Source organism: Pelodiscus sinensis, chromosome 1, assembly GCF_052426305.1.
Source record: "Pelodiscus sinensis isolate ZL-2025 chromosome 1, ASM5242630v1, whole genome shotgun sequence".
NCBI lineage: Eukaryota > Metazoa > Chordata > Testudines > Trionychidae > Pelodiscus > Pelodiscus sinensis.
This window is the reverse complement of record NC_143052.1, coordinates 83,984,323-84,006,850: the sequence shown is the minus strand read 5'-3', so window position 1 is coordinate 84,006,850 and position 22,528 is coordinate 83,984,323. Positions and strand designations below refer to the sequence as shown.

Sequence of the window (22,528 nt, the reverse complement as noted above, 5' to 3'; positions counted from 1 at the left end):
AGAGCAGCAGTACTGGTCACCCCTAACCAGGAAAGGGTAAGTTTTGGACACTGCACTAGTTTCTCTGAGAACAGAGTAGGAACTCAGCATATTCATTTTTCCATAAATAACAACTATTCTTAATGGTCTAAACAGAAAAATTTCACATATAAAGTCCATTATAGCGCAGACATTATCATCTGAGTGACCCATATCACACAAAGTAACATACTACTGTTGTCTCCTATATTTAGTCTTCTTAACTCTTTTCATTATAAAAGAATTATTACCTCAAGAAGCTTCTTTTGGGATGAACTGAGTGATCCCTTAGGGAACATCAATACAGCCTTTTGCATCAGGAAGATAGCTTTGGATAACTTATTCTTTTTTATTTTATTCATTATATCTGATTCTGTAAAACAAATATTTTTAAATGAGCAATATACAGTATAAAGGATTTATAGCAATAATGCACTATGCTTTCAAATCATTATTTTGCATTACCTGTGAAGAAATTAAGGTAATTTACATCTTTCCCAGGAGACTTAGCCTTGATATTTTTGCCATCCATTTGAACACCTGTATGGAAAGGAAATACTACATTATTGTGCTCATGATGTTCCTGTTGAAGAGAGTACTGTACAAAAATTTATAAATAGTTCTATGTCTGAATTCCTATTCTGAAAATAGATGCTCCTGTCTGTTCTTTTGTTTGGATAGTTGGCATTTTTTGGAGTGAGCTGATAAACAAAAATATTTCCTCCCTCTGTCTCTGCCATCCGTAAGAGCACAGCTAGCTCACAGGAAAAGAGGGATCTTGTGTTATCTAGTGTGACAAAATCAGTCCCGAAAGATGTAAGAGCATGGTAATGGGCAGACATATTAGCCTTAGAACAGAGAAGCCTCTGTTTTCTGATAGATAAAAAAAAGGTTACCTCAGATTAACTAGAGATACCTGAGGAAAATTAAAGGCTGCAAGTGATCTTTAAAAACCCTTCTTGTGGTGAAAGAGAAGAGGGGAAATAAGAGACAAACTGCAGCAGGAGTAGTGAACGCAGCAGGAAGGAAAATCTTCTCCTGGATGAAAGGGTGTTTCCTCTGCAGGCTCATCAGTGGTGTGGGAGGGAGTAGCTGCCCCAGGGCCTGATGATTTAAAGGACCCAGGGCTCCCAGCCATTGCTTCTACAGAAGCAACAGCAGCAGACAAATCCCTGAGCCCTGCCAAAGCCTCAGGTGGCACATGCCAGAAAAGCACTGAAGGGCTTGTTCGGGGAGGCTAGCCCCAGCTCTGCCCCTTCTGCCTAAGGTCCCATCCCTTCCAGGGGCCCAGAGCCCTCCACCCCACACCTTATCCAGGTCCTGGCAAAATCTGTTGGCCACCCTGTTCAATTCTATAGGGAAAGAAAATAAGTTAACAGCTGCTTTGGGATGGACTACCAGATAGAAGTCAGCATAGTGGGGTAACAGCCTGGACTGTGGAAAAGGGGAAAATATTACTGTTTGTATTGGGAGACAGGGTTTTTTCTCATTTTGCTTAATAGAATTTTGTGGGCCTCCCCTATGGCCAACCATGTAAATAAGGAAAAATAATACTATAATGGAGAGAAATTCCCTCCAATGTCAGACTCATTTACTCATGGATCCTGGAGTGTCCAAGGGAAAAACACTGAGTCTGACAAGGTGAAGGTAAACTGCCATTCTTGGATTTCATAAAAAATGCTGAAATTCAAGATTTATAATGGCTTTTAACAATTCAAAACAAAAAGGCAGGAACAAGTGACCAAGCAGAGTGTTTCTTTGGAGCCTTCCACAAGAACAGAAGAGCAGGCTGCTTGCTAACATCAAGCAGATAAGGGTAAATCTGGTAGTGTGGTGTTTTAGATGCTGCTTGTAATTATTAGAACTGGGAGCACTGGCTGTTGGGAGTCTAGAAGCACAGGAAACAGGAAGGGGGGGGGGAGATGAGCCAGGGTTGAGTGAGGGGTGCAGCAGTAGCTTTGTAAAATGGTTTAAATAAAGGCCTGTTGAAGTTTGTTAGTTAAAAAAAACAAACCCAGAGGGGTGCTAAGGAACCAAAGTTTGAGTGTAGTTCCTTCGTCAGAGTAAGAAAACCTGGAATTTTATGCAAAGGGGACCATAAATTCACATCTCCTCTTAAAATCACAGAGAAGAAGGGACCTTATACCTATCGACTTTCTGATTGGCAGGTATGGAATGCTTCTTATCTTGCACCTGCCTATGCACCAAGAAGAGATGAGTCCAACACCCAGTCCGTGTTGTATGACTTCACCGTAGCACCAACACAACTAGACATTGCACAGGAACCGGGGTTTGAGAGACAGTCTGTCAGACCCAGATGACCACCTGTCTGTACTAGAGACTATGTTATGTACTATTTACAGTGTTTTCAGTGTAATATTTCTGCCAACAGTATAGTGTCTTATTCCATATTTGTTGCTGTGATTAGAACAACAATGTTGATTTTATAATTGAGAGAGCTTCTTAAGAGAGGAGGGAATGTTGTGTTTTAGATGCTGCTTGTAATTATTAGAACAGCACTGGCTGTTGGGAGTCTAGAAGCACGGGAAACAGGAAGGAGCGGGGAGGAGATGAGCCAGAGCTGAGTAAGAGCTACAGAGGGGTGCAGTAGCAGCTTTGTAAAGAGGTTTCACCTTTGTTAAATAAAGGCCTGTTGAAGTTTGTTAGTACCTTGCTTGCATGATACAACAGGTAGCACAGAAATTGAGACTACAAATAGTATAAAATTAATTATTCAAAACCATATTTCTAGAGAGAGAGTACATACTAGAGATGATCTAGGAGCTTCCTCCATCCTTATTAATGTTTAATTCCCACTGATATAACTGAGTACAGACTAGAGATTGCAAGATATTGTTCGATAAACAGATGTTAATCCCAACATGTTATTTTCAATTGTGTGAAAAATAAACTGCTAGGGTTGCCAGGTGTCTGGTTTTGAACCGGACAGTCTGGTATTTGAGGTTTCTGTCCGGGAAATAAATTGAAAAAATACTGGACATATAAATGTCTGGTATTTTCTAATTAAGTAAATTTTATTATTATGAGTATCAGTACATAGTTGCGTACTGCTTGGCTGGTAGATGCGCTCACACTGTATGTGCATGTGTACCAGCCAGGCAGTACTCAACTACACATCAACTACACAGTAGAGAGGAGGTGCGTGGGGACAGAGCCGCGGTGGGATGGAATCCCCGGGGCCGGACTTGCTCATGCTTCGCCGGGACCGTGAGCAGAACGGGCAACACCCTGGGATCTGCGTGGGCCCGGGCCAGCCCTGCTCGCCACCGGCCTATTCTCTCCCCCCGATACCATCCCGGCCAATTCTTCCCCGGCCAGCCCCACACCCCCCAACCCCGTCCCAGCCAGCCCTGCTTCCCGCCGGCTGGTTCCCCCCGACCCCAATCTCCCCTGGTCAGCCCCATTCCTCCTGTCCCCTCCCAGCCGGTCCCCCTCCCCTCCCATCTGAGATCAAGTGTGTCCAGTATTTTTTTGAAGCCATCTGGTAACCCTATAAACTGCCCCAAATTTGAGGCATTTAACAAGCATTGCTAAATTCTTACGACTAAAGATATTACAAACATATACTAATGCATAGATTAATCCAACTGTTAAAGTTATTTAGCTTTATTAAACCCTACCTTGTTTCATGTTAAGAAGTTTCAAGGCAACTCTGTGTTGAGCCTGAATTAGCTCCAAATGTAAATCCATCACAAAATTGTTTCCTGAGGTTGGCTTATCATCATCATATGCTGAAGATGCATTCAGATTTTGACCATTTGCGTTCTTCTGATAAAACAAAAGCATTAATTGAGCAAATACAGATTTAAAATGAGCAGTTTTTTTAATATGTTTATTTTGAGATACTAATAAGAAAATATTAATTTAGTATGTTTAGGAAATTTGAGCAATTTGCCGTAAAAATATAGATCACAAATATTCAGAAATTCATTCTCTTTACAACAGTCAAAACAAACTTAATAATAAAGTATAATACACAGACACTGTTTAGAAAAATGACAAGGATTTTGGAATCTTACCATCATAAGTCACAAAAGTACAATCACATGAACTATCTACATAAAAAACTAAATAGTTCTATCCATGGTCAACTACTCTACTACAGGTCACAGAAATAACAGAAAATATTTAAAGTGTAAGTGAAGGTATTTATAAAATACACACACATACATTTTAAATACAACTGGAAGAAGGGGGAAGTTGATAGTTATGAGTACTAATTAGAAGTTAAAAACTGTGGAAAATTGTTAAGTGAGGCAAAGGGACATAAGGAGAAAACTGTGACCATCAGAGTTAATGGCAAGAAGATTTTTTTTTAAATATATTAGGGATTAAAAGAATCCTAACAATGGATCCATTACTAGATGGAAATGGTACAATTATCAGTAACAATGCAGAAAATGCATAATGTTCAATAAATATTTCTGTTCTATATTTGGGGGAAACAGTTTATACAGTTTTTACATGTGGTGATGATAACACTCTTTCTATTCCACTAATGTCTCTGGAGGATGTTAAACAGAAATGTCTGAAGTGAAACATGTTTAAGTAAATCAGCAGTCCAAATAACTTGTATCCAGGAGTTTTAAAAGAGCTGGCAGAGCTTGTTGGACTATTATTGTTAATTTTCAATAAGTCCTGTAGCACTGGGTGGGCTCCACAAGAATGGAAGAAAGACAGTGTCAAGCCAGTTTTTTTTAAAGGGTATATAGGATACCCTGCATAACTAAATATCTGTCAGCCACACATGGATCCCAGGCAAGATAATGGAGTTGCTGAGGGACTTGATTAATAAAGAATTAATTCATGTGAATCAACATGCGTATATGGAAAACTGATCCTGTCAAACTAGATACCTTTTTTAATGAGATTACAAGTTTGGTTGATCAAGGAAATAGTATTGACATAAAAAATTTCAGTAAGGTGTATGACTTGGCACTACACAACACTTTGATTAAAAAACTAAAGTAATATGAAATTAACACTGCACATATTAAATGGATTAAAAACTGACTAAATAATAGGTCTACACTGTTTAAAAAATTATCCATGATCTGGAAAAAACATAAAAAACTGGAAGATTGTGGTAAATAATCAGCTGAATATAATCTCCTAATGTGATGATGTGGCTCATCCAATCCAGGGATGCATAAACCTGGGAAGCTCAAGAAAGAGTAGAGATGTTATTTAACATCTATATTTTGCACTTGTAGGATTACTTCTGAAATACTGTGTCCAGTTCTGGTTCCCACAATTCAAGGAGGATGCTGAGAGAGGGTGGGAGAGGGGAGGGCAACTACAATGATGAGGGGTTTGGAACAGGTCCCATATGAAGAGAGGCTAAAGAGACTGGAACTTTTCAGCTTAGAAAAGAAGAGATGGAGGGGGGATAGGATAGAGGTCTATAAAAGCATGAATGGGATGGAGAGGGTGCATAAAGAAAAGTTCTTCATTAGTTCCCAAAATAGAAGGACTAAAGGACACCAAAAGAAAGGAATGGGTAGCAGGCTTCAAACTAGTAACAGAAAGTTGTTCTTCACAAAGCAAAGAGTCAACCTGTGGAACTCCTTGCTGCAGGAGGCTGTGAAGGCTAGAACTAGAACAGAGTTTAAAGAGAAGTGAGATCAATTCATGGAGGTTGGGTCCATGGAGTGGTATTAGCCAGGGGGTAGGAGTGGTGTCCCTGCCCAAAGTTTGTGGAAGGCTGGAGAGGGATGGCACGAGACAAATGTCACTGTCACTGTCTTTGGTCCATCCCCTCCAGGGTTCCTAGGATTGGCCACTGTCGGCAGACAGGCTACTGGGCTAGATGGACTTTTGGTCTGACCCAGTACGGCCATTCTAAGCTCAGGGCTCAGGGTCGGGGGTCTCAGTGGAGTACCCTGATTTTCATGCAAACCTGCTCCTGGGTGGCCAGGCTGGCAGCTCTCCTGCCCTAAACGGCCGCTTTCCTGTACCTAGTGCGGAGGTCGTGGACAAGATCCACGATGTCTGCACTGGACCAGGCGGGTGCCCGCCTCTTGCGGTCCTGGGCAAGCTCCCGGGAGCCGCCAGCCTGGTCCCGGGAAGAGGAGGAGGGCTGGGGGGCATCGGGTGGGTGGCTCGATCCGTGCCAGGTGCAGGGTCTGCTGGCTGGGTGCTGGCAGGCTTGCACCTGGCACGGGCATCGTAGCCAGCCCGTGCCCCTTTAAGAGGTCCGGGGCCGGGAGGGAGGGTATGTCTACACTACCCCGCTAGTTCGAACTAGCGGGGTAATGTATGCATACCGCACTTGCTAATGAAGCCCGGGATTTGAATTTCCCGGGCTTCATTAGCATAAGCGGGGAGCCGCCATTTTTAAATCCCCGCTGCTTCGAACCCCGTGTAGCGCGGCTACACGGGGCTCGAACTAGGTAGTTCGGACTAGGGTGCCTATTCCGAACTACCGTTACTCCTCGTTTCACGAGGAGTAACGGTAGTTCGGAATAGGAACCCTAGTCCGAACTACCTAGTTCGAGCCCCGTGTAGCCGCGCTACACGGGGTTCGAAGCAGCGGGGATTTAAAAATGGCGGCTCCCCGCTTATGCTAATGAAGCCCGGGAAATTCAAATCCCGGGCTTCATTAGCAAGTGCGGTATGCATACATTACCCCGCTAGTTCGAACTAGCGGGGTAGTGTAGACATACCCCGAGGCAATAGTGTTTCCCTGGTGTTGGCCAGAGTGGCCACCAGGGAAAGCTGGGGAGGGCTAGCCTCCCACTAGTTCGAATTAAGGGGCTACACAGCCCTTAATTCGAACTAGTAAGTTCGAACTAGGCTTAGTCCTCGTGGAATGAGGTTTACCTAGTTCGAACTAAGCACTCCGCTAGTTCGAATTAAGTTCAAACTAGCGGAGCGCTAGTGTAGCGCCTATCAAAGTTAATTCGAACTAATGTCCGTTAGTTTGAATTAACTTTGTAGTGTAGACATACCCCCAATTGTGAATATAGCCTGGGTTTCAAATTTAATCAAACCCCACTCTATTATCTACATATTTTGTTCTAATTTGTCTTTTTGAATACATTACCTTTGTACAACAGGTATCAAGTATTGATTTTCCATCTGGTAAAATGGTCATTAAGCGAGACATGTTCATTCCATTAATTGCTTTTTCAAGATTTTCATAAGCAAAATGTAACTGCTCTGTGGGACTTTTCTGAAATAAATTCACATACAAATAAACTGAGCATAGTGTTAACAGCTACATTATATACATTGGAAATGAAAGAACAATCCTTTTGTTTCAGAGAGGTAGCCCTGTGTCAGTCTGTTTCAGCAAAAACAACCAGGAGTCTGGTGGCACTTTACTACTCACAAATTTATTTATAAGCTTTCATGAGCTACAAATCACTTCCTCAGATGCTGAAGAAAGAAAGAAAGAAAGAATCAGTACTAATTAAATTAGAATAGATGTGGCTCATCTCCAGGAGTGGTGAGAAGGTAAGAATACCTGAACTAGAAATTATCTATTGTAATGCAAGAAACATTCCATGTGTTGATTTAGACCTTCGCTAAGGATGTCAAATTTGCATATGAATTCCAGCTCAGCAGTTTCTCTCTGCAGTCTGTTTTTGAAGTTTTTCAATTTGCAAGTTGAAACAATGTGCCAAGGGAGATTAACATGCTCCCCCACTGGCTTTTGGATGTTGGCATTCTTAATGTCTAATTTCTGTCCATTTATTCCTTTGCAAAGAGACGGTCCAGTTTGTCCAATGCACATGGCAGAGGGGGATTGTTAGCACATGATGGCATATATTATGTAAGTAGATATGCAAGTGAAATAGCAGTTGAAGGTATAGCTGATGTGGTTAGGTCAGAGGTGGGCAAGATACCTCTTGCGGGGCTGATCTGGCCTGTGGACACCCTGCTGGGACCCTGAGCCATACAGCAGCAGCTCTTTCAAGCGCAAGGCTGCTCCACATGCCTCTTGGCTCTAGAAGGAGGGGGAGGTTTCATGTGATTTCTCTGCCCTTTGCCCAGTCCTCAGCTCCTATTGGCCGGACCTCAGACAATCTCTCAGCTCCTATTGGCAAGAAACAACCAGCCGATAGGATCTGAGACACTGTCCTGAGGGATGGGAGCAGTGAGAGCTGAGAGCCACATCAGGGAGCAGCCTGCAGTTTTAAGTGGTCTGGAGCTTCAGCATGCAGGAACCCATCCTGCCTTGGGGCTGCTGCAGGGCTGCTGGCTGGGAGACACTTAGATAATCGCCTCCTAGCCAAAGACTGCCTCTGGCAATCTAGCCCCTCCACCACCTCAACTCCCTCCCCCAGGTCGCCATCTAAACCCTCTGCATCCTCCTGCTTCAGGTCACAACCACCTCCCAGACCATGTACCTCCTCCCACATCCCTCCTACAGGCTGGAATCCTCTCCTGAACTCCTACTCCCTACCTGACCCTGCACCCCAATCTGCTGACCCAGCTCACAACTTCCTCCCCTTTGCCCAAACTTCCTCTCAGTCCTCACACCATCTCCGGCATCCCAATACCTTACCCCACACACCGTTCTGCACCATCCTAGACCCCACACCTCCTCCATAGAAAAGTATGACCCTTGACCATTTTCCAAAATCTTGGAGTGCCCCCCCCAACAAAAATTATTGCCCACCCCTGAATTATGTCCTGTGATGGTGTCCTAAGGTAGATTTGTGGACAGAGTTGACAGCTGGGTTTGTTGCAGGTATATGTTGCTGGATTAGTATTTTTGTTATGGGGTATGAAGTTGGTGGTGGGTATTTGCCTCAGGTTTGATATCCAATCATATTGTCTTTAGACAGACAATATCCCCATTGGTTTCACATGCTAATTTTGAAATTTTAAAGCTCAGCCATTTTTCAGCTAGTGGTAAATATGTATATTCACCTTCACATGAACATATAACTAAAAACATGTACGGACAGATTCTCCTCAAATTTTCTAAAACAATATTCAAAGCCGCAAAGACTGATTTCTCAGAATATGCTTACAACAGAAGTGAAATATCAGCCATACATTTAGAATTCCTTACTACATGTTTTACAGTAGTCTATTAAAAAAGTTAAAAGTTTCAGAAGCAAGCATTCTGAAGTTAAGGATGATTACTGTACATATGTATTAAAACATAGAGGCAGATTTTTAAAGGTATTTAGGCATTTATTAGGATTTTCAAAAGCACCTACCCGTTTAAAAGTCATTGACTTCAATGAGTATTAGACACTGAGGGTGTGTCTATACTGCACGGTAGCTAAGATACACTCAAAATAACTCAAAATAAGCTCTGAAATCTATTTCAAAATAGCTTATTTTGAAATTTCGAAATGGAGCGCTATTCTAAAACATGCCTTAATCCTCATAAAACCAGGTTTACAGGGATGTCGGAATAGCAAGCCCATTATTTCGAAACCTATTTAAAAATAACGGGCTTATTTAAAAGACGTGGAATAGCTATTTTGGGATACCAGAAGTATCCTGAAATAGAGCCACAGTGTATGTGTACCAGTAGTGCTTTTCAAAATGCCTACTATATGCCTAAATACCTTTTAAAATCTGGCCCATGGCCCTTAAATTACCAAATGGTATATTATATCTTAAATAATATAATATCATACAGCTTGTTGTCCATTAGGGCTTAGTGGTGGAACTTTAATGTTGTCTTGATACAGAGTTTTTTTAACATGAAATTTCCTAGATTTCTTTAAAAGAAAAAAAATGCCACAATTTGGCTGGACATCGCTGCAATGCCCTTAACTGCAAAAAGATGCACTTTGAATAGGGCAAAGAATTCAGCGAAGTTATGTTTCATTCACATACAAGTTACAAAATAACAGTTACAATTGTGGGTCTCAATGAATGAAGCAAAAGCCCTACACTGGGCATCTTTTATACAAATTAAATGGGTTAAATTTGGTAGATCCCAAAAGAATCAAATTACTAATCCTCTCCAAAATCTTAAAGCTGGTCCCATGCACTGCAACCATACCTGTGGGAGTGACTAGGGCCACTTCTCCCTTCTCCTTCCTTCTCCCTTACCCTTCCTTCTCTCCTTCCCCCACCCCCAATTTTCTCCCATCCTCCTACTATGTGTAGACCTGATTGGCTGGGGGGCAGTGCTACTTCAAAGCTCACCTCCCGCAAGCGTGTCCATATGGCCAAGTGTATGTGCCTGAACTCTCTCTATTCAAAAGACCTTTTTGGCAACTCAATCCTTCAGCCAAGTCACACACCTTGTGAGCAAATCACCAAACCCCTTCCAGGTTACACATGTACCAGGAGCCCATCTCAATGCCCTCTGTAATGACCCTCTGAGTCTGTTCTCTAAGTCTGTTCCCCATTCTGGCAGAGAGTGGTGCACCTAGGATTTCCCCTCCTGGAGCCAGTATCTTCACCCTTTATCTTAGAGTCCCATCATAGTCCAGAAGTCTCCAATAAGCTTTCCCTCTACAATTATCCACAGTGCTACTGCTCTCTCAGACAGCCAGTCATCCAGGCTGCACAGCTTGAGGTCTCCAGAGGTACTGACTGCTGCTTTGTTTCCCAGATCCTTTTATAGAGCCTTCCTTGCCCCTGATTGACTGCTTCCTCCACGGCCACTCTACCCTGCTTGGATAACTTCTTGATAGTCTCTCTGGGATAGGGTATGGCAGGACCAGAAGGCCTCCAGCAGGGGCCTCAGGGCTTAGTCCACCCCATCACACTCACCTTCTCATAATTTATTCTTCAAAATGTGTTGTTCATGTCTATTCCAACATCCACCCTCCTATCCCTCTGTCATAGTAGCTGGCAACAAGGAACTGAAGGGGGATTGGCAGGGCACTTTACTGGGCACCATGGAGGCGCAACTCCAGGTGGTGCCCAGGTTGACTCTATGGCTAGCTGCTAAGGGAAAAAAATCTTCTGGCTAACATGCATGTGTGTACACAAACATCTGATTGGAATGGACATGAACAACACATCTCAAAGAACAATAGCTACAAGAAGGTGAGGAACTGTTTTTTCTCTATTGTATTCTGCAGGTTAGAATACTAGAAGCTTACAGCCACAAATAATGCTGCATGGAGACGTCAGTGACTGCAGACTGTTCCCTGAAGGGATGTATGAACCAGAATGTGTCCCTCAGAAACCCACGTTAAAAACTTTCCTTTATGTTCTTTGGGCAATTTGTCAACAAATTGAGAAATTGCAGTGAAATTAATAAAATTATTTTTCGACAAAAGAGTCTGCTAATTAGAGACTCTTATTAGACGTGTGGTGGTGAAATAAATTATTTCTGTCATAGAAATCCTGCCTTGTAAGCTCCTTTTCCTTGGGAGTGGCCTTAGGATGGGACTGATGAGACCTCTCATTAGCAGCTGTGACCACCAAAGTATCAAGACCTGTATGGATAAATAACAGGTCAAAAACTTGTTGCCAGACTTGGTATTATCCATCTGTTTACTTGCCAGAAAGAGATACAGAGACCAGAGTCTGCTGGTTCCAACAAGGCTTCCTTCATAGGAAGCACAACTATTCCTGAAGCAAGAGTGTGTAAAATGTCCAAGAAAATAAGACATTTCTTGCATAAGTTCTATCTGCACCTTTAGAGAAGCAGTCAGACTTCTCATGAATTCTTGAAAAACTGAAGTCCTCTTGAGGGGGCAGAAGGGAATACATGGACCCTGAAATGACTCCTCATCTGATGAAAATGAAGCATATGGGTAGAGGGAGATCTAAAGATTCATCCATTAATTCTCCCTCTGTCACAGGATCCAATTTACCAGGTTAAGGGATGATAGTAGGTTACATGCAGGTGTCAAACCAATAGCACTGGGGGATCAGGTCCTACTCAAGCAGCAGAGGCATTCCAAAATTAACCATATGGTCAGGGGCCAGAATACAAGATCCAAGCAGAGTCGGCGGATAGACCCAAGTAGGTGGTCAGTGGAACAAGCTGAGGCTTTGTCACTTCCCACCAAACAGAGTTGGGAAAAGAGATCCTACTCCTAGTAGATAGGAGGGAAGGCTGGAAAGACTCTCTGGGTTCCCAGTAGTGGAGAGGCTCATGTCATAACTGTACAAAGAGAAGAAGTAGCAGCACTGAGATGGAGCAGAGCCTGAGACACCTCAGAATGCACAGAGGTGCACAATTAGAAGCTGCTAGGAAAGGAAGCAGCTCTTTGCAAAAGGGGCCTCTGGGGGCATGTCTACATAGCAGGGCTAAAGCCAAAATAAGATACACAACTTGAGCTACGTCAATTGGGTAGCTTAAGTCACGATAGATTATTTCGGCTTTTGGCGCTATCTACATAGCAAAAAGTCCGAGTTAGAGCACTCTTCGCCCTTCTTCCCTTACTCCTAGTAAAATTAGGGTTACAGGAGTCAGAGTAAAAAGTCCTCCATCTCAACATGTTTTCGACATTATGTCAAAGTGACTGCTAGCACCGTAGATGTGGTCTGTTATTTCAGAATAACGTCAGTTATTCCGAAATAACACTGCTGTGTAGACATAGACTTATACACTGAGGCTACGTCTACACTGGCCCCTAAAAACAGAAAAGCCATGCAAATCAGGTAAGTCAGGATAGGGAAATCCGCGGGGGATTTAAATATCCCCCGCGGATTTAAATAAACACGTCCGCCGCTTTTTTTCCGGCTTGGGGAAAAGCCGGAAAAAAAGCGTCTAGACTGGCGTGATCCTCCGGAATAAAGCCCTTTTCCGGAGGATCTCTTATTCCTACCTCAAGATCTCTTATTCCTACCTCAGGTAGGAATTTAAATCCCCCGCGGATTTCCCTATCCTGACTTACCTGATTTGCATGGCTTTTCCGGAAATTGTGGCCAGTGTAGACGTAGCCAGAGAGTCTGGAGCCAACAGATCACACCAAAAGACCAATCAGTTTGCACTCATAACACAGGTGTCAATACAAGTTATATTGATGGGAGGTGATTTGTAGTTGATATGGAGCACAATCTGTGTGCGTCTAGCCAAGCATGTGGGTGATGAGTACCATTGTGTTGTATACTGTGCCAAAGAAGTCTGTGTAGACACTATTAAAGATTGTGACCTAGGTCTATTTCTGGCTCTGCCTGGGGTTGATAGAAGTGTTGTCCTGTTGTCAAGCGTGGTGCTTGCTCCAGGGGCTAACTCTGAACTCCCAAGAAGGATGGTTGATGTTCATGAAAAGATCTATGGCTGGGACTTGGGACTCATATCCCAACACTGGGAATACCTACCTGAACACATCACTGTGTGCAGCTATGTTTGGGGCACATCCTATTTAAGCTATTTATAAATTATTTGGAGAATGGGTAAACAGTGAGGTGGTAAAATCTGCAGATGATATTAAACTGCTTAAGATAGTTAAGACCAAAGCAGACTGTGAAGAGCTTCAAAAAGATCTCAACAAATTGAGGGTGTGTCTAAACTACACCCCTCTGTCGGCAGAGGGATGTAAATTAGACACATCGGAAGTGCAAATGAAGCCGGGATTTAAATATCCCACGCTTCATTTGCATAATGATGGCTGCCACTTTTTTTTTTAAATGGGGCTTTTTGAAAAAAAACCAGCAGTTTTAACAGGGCATTTTTGACAGAAATGCCCCATTTCAAAAGATATTTAAATCCCGGGCTTGATTTGCAACTTCGGTATGCTTCATTTGCCTCCCTACTTCGAAGTAGGGGGCAAGTGTAGACATACCTTCAAAGAATAACAGATTTATTTGTGCATAAGTTTTTGTGGGTAAAAACCACTTTGTCAAATGCATACTAACACGGCTACCCCCTTGAGACTTTCTGAAATTGTTATGCAAGTAGCAAAGATTTATATATTACCTTTAGTATTTCAGGAATGTCGCAGATATGAATTTGCCAAGGAAATACTGATTCATTTCCTTCTCCCGTTATGTAAGAAAAAATAGAAAAATGGAAATCGACTGTACTGAATTTATAACACTGATAATAATTAACCAGTTCTACTAATAACTGAAGACCATGGAAATTATAGAATATTCTAGAACTTGATTGTGAGAATTAACCATATTGTCTTGATTATTGCATATTTTAATACTCTAACACAATAGCTAAAATGTGCTGTTTCATTAACAAAGACTGATTTGTACATTAATAAATGTATGGTAAATTAAATGTACACTGTCTTTCATACCAACTAATGCTAATAAAAGTGTATGAACTCAAAGATTTATCTCTTAGTTCATTGTCTTATTTTATCATTTATATTTGTATTTCCTTTTTTTTAAAGCATATTTTTACCTGACTCTCCACTATATTTTATTAAATGAAAAGTATTTACATGGACATTTGAACAGACGTGTTCAGTACAGGTTGGACCTGCCTAGTCCAGCACCACTGGAACCTGACGAGTCCCAAAGGAGGGAGTTTGCCAGACCAAGGGAGGTCAGCCCCTCTGCCAGGGCTGGCCCGAGCCATTCTTGCACCTCGGGCAGCGGGCACGCAGCACATGCGTGGCCCCACCTTGGGTGCGTGGCACCTGATTGACATGTATAAGCTGCCACGTTGCCAGGCGCACAGCACATGCGCGGACCTGCCCCCGGGTGCGCGGCACATGCGCAGCCCCTCCCCCGGGCAGCAACCTATGGGGGGCGCCTGATGCAGTGCCCCTTATCACTTCAATCAGGCACCCCCATAGGTTGGTGCCCCGGGTAGCTGCTCGGCTAGCCCCCCCCCCCTTAATCCAGCCCTGCCCTCTGCTGACAAACTCTGGGCTCTTCAGGGATCTGTCAGCAAATCGCCAGGCTTCCCTGACCCTGAGCCACTGGGCTCCCAGCTCTTGGCCAGCCCCGGGGCAGTCAGGTCTCCTCTGTCCTAGGGCCATCTGAACTCCGCTGTCCCAGGACTGCCAGAGCTCAGCTCTCTGAGGCCACCGGAGCTCCATAGCCAGCCACAGGCTGCTGGCACTCCACAGGCCCGAGGCTGCTCCAGGGCACAAGGACTCGGCTGCCTCAAGCCAGGGCTCTCTGATCCAGCAACATCCATGGTTCTGCTGGACCAGAGGAATTCAACCGGTACTGTGGTTTTTATACAATAGTATTTCCATAAACATTTATTGTTATCCCTTTTAGCTCAAGCTGTTAGTACATTTGAAGCTAAAATTGTTTCTGTTAGGAAAATAAATGAATGGCAGAGATAGGCTGCCATGGAGATATTTTAAATGAAATCCTGTTTATTTGGAATGATCATTCACAAAGACCAGTTTCTTCTAACATACTAGGAATCAAACAATATGAAGCAGTTTCATTGCTCACAATTCCAAGCATCATTCTAGTTAGTAGTGTGTTTTGGGAGGTGACACGTATTGTCTCTTATCTTACTCCATAAAGGAGTTTGAATAAAGGGTATCTGTCACACTAACCAGCACAAATTGAAAACATTAATATTTTACAGCATTTATTTAAAATAGAATCAATCATGCTGTTATCAACAACTAACCAAAATAAATAAATATATTTTAAAGTCTATCTGAGATTTCATTTCAGATAATGGCCAAAACCCCCAAAATTAATTAGCAAATTATATATTATATTATAGATATTCCTTTCATAACTACTTTCAATAATATTCCCATTACTTTGTTGAACATTTTACCTGTTTTCCCAGATTGATTTGCAGAATCAGCTATGTTTTCCAATATTGCAGTCAGACGTAATGTGACCTCTGCAAGTACTACAACATTAGACTCTCCTATGTTACTGCTGTGAATTACTTCATTTATTATCCAAAGTAGGTGAACCCACTAGAAGAAAAATATATAAAACAAAAATCTTAAATAGTTCCAAAAAAAACACTGAGGGAATGTCAGAGGAATCATGAAAATGTGGAAGGAATAAGTGTTGCACCTTGGAAAAACAAAGCAAGTAACTATACATAACTAATAAATTAATGTTCCTTTGCAGACTATTAAGGCCTATATTTTGCCTATCTCTTGTGCAGGTACATGGGCTGGGGGAGATGACAGGAATTTCCTTCCCCTTTTGTGCTCTTTTCACAAGGGCCAAGTATTCCATGTGTTATGATCAATCTGTTGTGACAGTTCCCCACAGCTTACCTATGGACAACAATACTACCTAGAATATCTCAATGCTGTGACCCTGCCCCCCACAACCTTCTCACCCCAAGTACATGGGGGCTCATGAGAGAATCTTTGGATGGCAGTTCTATGGCTAAACAGTTGGAGTGCAAAAAATCATCAGTGTTTGGAATATATACATATGAGTACATTTTTAGCATTTTTTGTTTGGTTTGGTTTTACTTTGCAATAGTTTTATGCATGTACTGTATGGGACACGTATTGTATCATATGTTGGTATGGCAGAATGCCCAATCCCATAGCAGAATTCATCAACTTGGAAGTAAAACAATAGCTGTTACCTTTTAGGCATGGAAGACAAGTGAGCATATAATCCAATGATTTTGTGTCCTACCGCAATCCTTAGAATGAAACTCTTAACCTCACTCCAGTCCCTTTATGCTGGGTAAAAGAGATGGAGTAGTATAAAGAGATTCTAAAAAACCCCAAACTCTTGGGCTGGGCCCACAAAATGGCTTCCATTCAAACATCGCTTCACAAGCCCTCATATACTTGGGGTGAGAAGAGTTCCTGGGGCAGGGTGACAGAGTTATAGATATTCTTAGTAGTGTTGCTGTCCACAGCTGAGCCATGAGAAGCTGTCATATGCTTAATTATAGCAGAGCCTCTCCAGTCTTTGGAGAAGCCCAAAATCAAGAAGGCTCAAAGCCATCTCTTCCGCGCACTTTTCCACAATCTCCTGCTCCTGAGCTACAAGTTCTCTGCAGTACCCAAAGTAAGGTACATCTAACTCCACAAACAAACAATAAATCTAGAGCTGAAAGTCTCAAAGTCTGGATAAACTAATTGGCATGTGTTAAAAAGCTAAGAATAGCAGTATAGATATATTCCTGCTCAGACTGGAGCCAGGGCTCTGGAATCCAGCAAAGGAGGGTTTCTCTTAGTATGCAGGCTCAGACCAAGCAGAAACATCTCCATTGCTATTTTCATCCCAAGTCAGCTGATCCTGTTTGGAGACTTGTTGCAGTGAGGTTGGTTTGTTTGGGCTTCTTTTGAAGTATAGACATGGGTTTTTTTGTGCAGAGTAACAACACAGAACCTCATACCTTAATATTTGGGGAATTTCCTTAAACCATATACTCAACGACCTTGAACAGTCTATTATTTTCATTTTGTCTAATTATCCCTCAGTAACAGACTGGACTTCACAGAGAAATGGAACAAAGATATGTTGTCTGCCACCTTTCTATTTTTTTAAGTGCTTTGTGGTAAGAGTGTTGTTCTTGTCCCAATAAAGATATAACTAAAAATACAATGTATTTATATGTGAGGAAAATAGTGGAGAAATGAAAAATACTGTTATTAAAATTAGTTCTTTATTTATATTTTACAATATTGTATCTGTTTAGAATTACATTCCTCACAGAAACGATACTCAACTCTCACTTGCAACTAATGGGAGTTAAGAATTTATCACAAGGAAAATATACTTTTGCAACTGAGACCTAAAATATAACTTGAATAATTACCATACAATGCATTCATGTGAATGGAAATATAATAAGAAAAAAGGAGTACTTTGTAAGCTTTGAATTTGTAGATATATTTTAAGTAGGCACTTCCACTCATTTGTATCCGCTGAACTCCTACTTTGCACTTCTGCCACAGAAACATTATTATATCAACAAGTATTTCCTTATCTGGTTGGAGAGTCTGAAAAAAAGAGATACAAATGATTTTTTAGTAAAGAAAGTAAGCCAATTTATACTTTGTCATATTTAATGTTCTTATAAGGGATGCCATCAACATGAAATCCAGCCAGTAGTTTTTTTTTTTTTTTTAAGAATTAAAAGTATTTTCAAGTATGTTAGCCCTCCACCTCCACCTGCCAATTTGGGAGGAGGCATATAATCATTTTTAATACCATCTTTTTTCTTGTTGCTATGTGAAAAAGTCACACAAAGAAAAGGATACAGCAATTAAGTACACAGGCAAACACCAAAACAAACTATATACAAAGTGCTGCAACAAGTAAACAAATTGGAAAATATGAAAAATAATATTGGTTTCTAGCTATATTAACCGTAGGAATTTCTTGAGCAAGCAGCACTAAGTAAAAAATGTAAGTGTGATTTTTAAGTTAAAAGTGTCTTTTCTTCTATTCTGCTTAAAATAACTATAATATCAGCTCTCAGGGTGTGTCTAGACTACAGAGTTTTGTCGACAAAAGTGGACTTTTGTTGACAAAACAATACTTGCGTCTACACTACCGCTGAGTTCTGTCGACATAACGTCGACAGAACTCAGCAGTTTTGTCGACGCTGGTAAACCTCATTTTACGAGGCATAACGCCTTCTGTCGACAGAGTTCTGTCAACAGAAGGTGTTATTGCATGTAAACTGTCCTTGCGTCTACACTGCCATGTCAACAAAGCAGCTTGCTTTGTCGACAGAACTGAATGTAGTGTAGACGCTCTTTGTCGACAGAAGCTTTGTCGACAGTATCTGTCGACAAAACTTCTGTCGACAAAACCCTGTAGTCTAGACGTACCCTCAGTCTGCCACAAATTTTATAAACTATGGGTATGTCTAGACTGGTGTGGAAAAACTCTGCCATGTCCAGAGAATGCGTTTGCTCTTCCACTTTTTTTTGTGGAAAAGCAAACATACTATTTTGGGAAGCCCTGTATACCTCGTTCTACAAGCTCCTCCAAAAGAGGAGGCTTTTCTGCCATTTGGCCCTGTCTAGATGAGGCCAAATGGCAGAAAAGCCTCTTCCGGAAAAGCGATCAGAAAAAGCTACGCAAATTGTGGAGCATAATTTGCATAGCTTTTTCCGACAAAGGACTGTAGTCTAGAACTTATGGAGACTAAGGGGAGAAAGAGATATTTTACAAACTATGCCAGCAAACACATTTAATTAAAAGTTATTTTAAAAAATATTATTTCTAGTAAAATGTATTTTACCATCTTTAAATACATTATCAAGTTACATCTATATTTGTAAAGGTATTAAAAGCATTCTAAGTTAACTGCTGTTTAAAAATGTTAGCATATAAATAAAACATAGGTATGTCTTCACTGCAGTGTTACCTAAAGTTATCTACACTGAAGTTATTTCTCTCAAGTTAGCTTGGCTTTAATGAGAACACTCATACCAAGAAATGCAATGGTGGTGTCACGCTCACTTCTGTGTGACACTAAGTCTTCTAGGAGTGTTCCCTAGTAGTAATCAGTAAGTTCATCCAGTCCATGAACTCTTTTTCAGTAAACTGTGTGAGAATTTGTTTGTCCTGTCTGGACACACAGGAGGAATTGTGGGAAAGCATTGAAGAACTAGCAGCATTTAAGTGGTTCTAACTAAGGATGTTAAGTATCGGGTAATTGACTAATCGAATAGTCAATGCATTAGTCAATAGGGCACCTCCGCCTTAGAAGCGTAGCAAAAGCTTTAGGGTTCTTGCCAGACTTCAAAGGCAAAAGTGCCAAAGCCATAATGACATTTCAAAGCAGCAGCACCGCAAGGAGCCTGGGGTCAGCAGGGAAGTCCCCAGCTGATCTCCGGCTCCACGCCGTGCTGCCACTTTGAAACACCACAAGGAGCATGACGCTGGGCTCCACGTGGCATTTCAAAGTGGGAGCACTGCACGGAGCCCAGGGTCAGCTGGGGAGTCCCCAGATGATCCTGGGCTCCATGCAGCACTGCCATTTTGACATGCCGTGAGGGGCCTGATGCCAGGCTCCCCACGGCATTCAAAGCAGCAGTGCCGCATGGAGTAGCTAAACTCGAGATCTTTGTGGCACTGCCATTTTGAAGTATCCCCTTCTTCCCCCCCCTCCCCCGCCTTGGAGGGGAGCAACTAGTCGACTATCCTGTCGACTATCCAATAAGCATTTGCTTATCGGATAGTCAACTAGTTGACTAGTCCTTCACATCCCTAGTTCTAACCTGTACTCACACTACAGAGCGGTCATGCAGGCAGCTGGCAAGTTGTGCTAACTGGAGGTTTAGCCTATATCCCATAATATTAACACATTACTCCATATTTGAGCACACTTTCTTCCCTGAATGCAACACAGTATAAAGGAATTTCATCTCCTTCCTTGATTATTACCAGTTAGCCTGATAGTTTTTGAAAATGATTTTAATAATTTTATAAAACTGTTTCAACTACATAGGACCAATTACAATAAAAAGTAAATTAAAACAAAAAAAACCACAACTAATCACATTTCTTATGAATTAATTCATTTTGTTTTTCTTGTCTCTACATATATAAAAAAAAATTTCCTGCCATGTGACAGAATGTCATCACGCTCTCAACCTCTCCGGCAATGCAAGCAAAAGTGGCTAGAGAGAGGAAAGTAGGCAAGCACCAGGTAGAGTCCACTAGTAATCTATAAAGCTTGTCAACCATGCAAAACTTCCTCTAACCTTGAATTACATACAGTGTCTGCAGCAGAGTCAGATTCCAGGCAATCTAATGAGTGCAACTGACCCATAGTAGGCTGCTTGATTGGCTGTGCCAACTGATTGGTTGAAGGATTCCACAAGCCCAGTAGCAGTTCAGAGGCTCCTCAAAGCATTTCTTCATAGCTCTATTAGCTTCTGTTCCTGCCTTTGTTCTTTCTGGATAAACCAGTTCGGACCCATGGCTCTGATTCCTGACCTCTTGACTTCAACTCTGACCCTTGGCTCTGGTAGCTGGCCTTTGACTCCAGCCTTGACACTGGGCCCCAATTACTGCTAGGCATTAATTCAGCTCTGATCAACAACTCCTGCTCCAACCACTAGGAATGACTGCTCAAGTCCCAGTCATTTGACAGATACAATAGCAAGTAATTCATATGCAAGAAATATGAATCATTCTTTTATACCTGCATAGATGTACATATACAGGAAAACAACGTGGTTGCCAAAGTGACAAGATCATCAGAAGGGTCTCCATGCTTTAGGGGTCCTTCTATAGAAGGAAGAAAAGGAAGAAAAAGTAAAATCAAGATATTATTTCTCACACACATTTCGATGCAGCTATTCCAATTTGCACCAGCTGCAATATAGTTTAGTAAACAGTAAATATGAAAGAGAAGCACATTTCCTATTTTATACATTCCCCACTTCTGTGAAGAATACACATTACCATTTTGGTAAGTGGAAATGTTTTCAAGATGCATGTAATTTTGTGGATGACAAAATACAGATTTAAATGACAGCACACTTCTAATAAGTTCTTCTTGTTTAAGTGAAAATAAACCTCAGATAGATGAACCATAAGAAAGGACAAATTAAAGTCATACATGTCAGTTCCACCGAGGGTTCAATTTTATTCCTAGAAAAATGTCTGAAAATATAAGTTAGATTGTCTCCCGTTAACCGTAAATGTCATTAAGTCAAGTTTTGACAAGTGCAAGTAAGTAAAACATAGTTCTGTAGGTCATAATTTCTCAGTTGCTAGCTACAGTCACAGAAAAATTTATATTATAGTGTATTTTAAAGAACTTCTCCATAAAAATAACAAAATTTCTTGCTGAAAAGATATTTGAAATCTAATAATTTCAACTCACAGCTGTCAATGTCTAAAACAAACCTTGACGCGCAATTGTTCTTTTTCCAGAACTACGAGATATTGTAGCTTCTTTGAAAGTATTTTCCTGGACAGAAAAGCCATGTTTCGATTTTCTCGTGGACACTAGAGGCTGCATCGCAATAATAAGCCTAAGTTCCGTTTCTGCTTTCTTCCATATTGGATCATCTTGGCTCTAGTAGTTTAAACAGAAACAGGTAATGAAAGTGTGCTTTGATAATTTATTAAGATAAACCTGGTTTAATACCCTCATATATAATGCAGAGTAAATCTGGATTACCTGAAGAAAATTAATCACTAGACCAAAAGTAGAATCAAATACATCCCACTCTTCGTAGCTGAAAGCTAATTTTATAAACTTCACAGCAGCTTCTCCAGAAACACCATTTTTCCCTATAACAATAGCAAATAAAAATACTATTCTTTTTAAAAATATAATATTCAGTAAAATTAAAGCCCATGTTAGCATCTGTGTTATACAAAGCTAAAACTCCACACAAGAATTCTGCAGACATTGAACAATCCTGAGGGATTTCTCAATAACTCCACAAAATAGACTATATTATAATGCTGAGTAATTTTAGTGCTTATAAAACTAGACTGCCATGTTACATTCCAAAAGGCTATATTGCTGTTGATATTAATGAGTCTTCAAACTGCCTACAGAAATAACAGGCAGTTATTCAAAATGGGTATACACACATGCAACCATAGTCCACACATATCCTCCTCCCTTCAAGTATTACTTTTAGGAATGTGAAAAACTTGTGCAAAGATGGCTGAAGAGTTCTCATTGCTAAATCTGCAAATATACATATACATATTGGGAAGCCTCATCTCTCTTTCCTCTCAAGTGAATTTATATAGG

General features: G+C 41.3%; 1 protein-coding gene across 6 annotated transcripts in view; it reads right to left on the bottom strand.

Moving 5' to 3' along the window:
* CFAP54 (cilia and flagella associated protein 54) overlaps positions 1-22,528 on the bottom strand; it is a 243,621-nt gene that overhangs the window by 178,970 nt on the left and 42,123 nt on the right. For 5 of the 6 annotated variants that reach the window (XR_012905249.2, XM_075933789.2, XM_075933754.2 and 2 more), the window contains 10 exons: positions 21,941-22,053; positions 21,664-21,835; positions 20,954-21,039; positions 17,655-17,789; positions 15,635-15,782; positions 13,844-13,902; positions 7,085-7,213; positions 3,660-3,807; positions 484-558; positions 270-391 (listed from right to left, as the gene is read on the bottom strand). Coding sequence is in view for 5 of the 6 variants with exons in the window: in XM_075933789.2 (XP_075789904.2) it covers positions 270-391; positions 484-558; positions 3,660-3,807; positions 7,085-7,213; positions 13,844-13,902; positions 15,635-15,782; positions 17,655-17,789; positions 20,954-21,039; positions 21,664-21,835; positions 21,941-22,053 (1,187 nt within the window). In the remaining variant the exon portion in view is untranslated. The remainder of the gene's footprint in view (positions 1-269; positions 392-483; positions 559-3,659; positions 3,808-7,084; positions 7,214-13,843; positions 13,903-15,634; positions 15,783-17,654; positions 17,790-20,953; positions 21,040-21,663; positions 21,836-21,940; positions 22,054-22,528) is intronic. The other variant, XM_075933756.2, reaches the window with a different exon arrangement.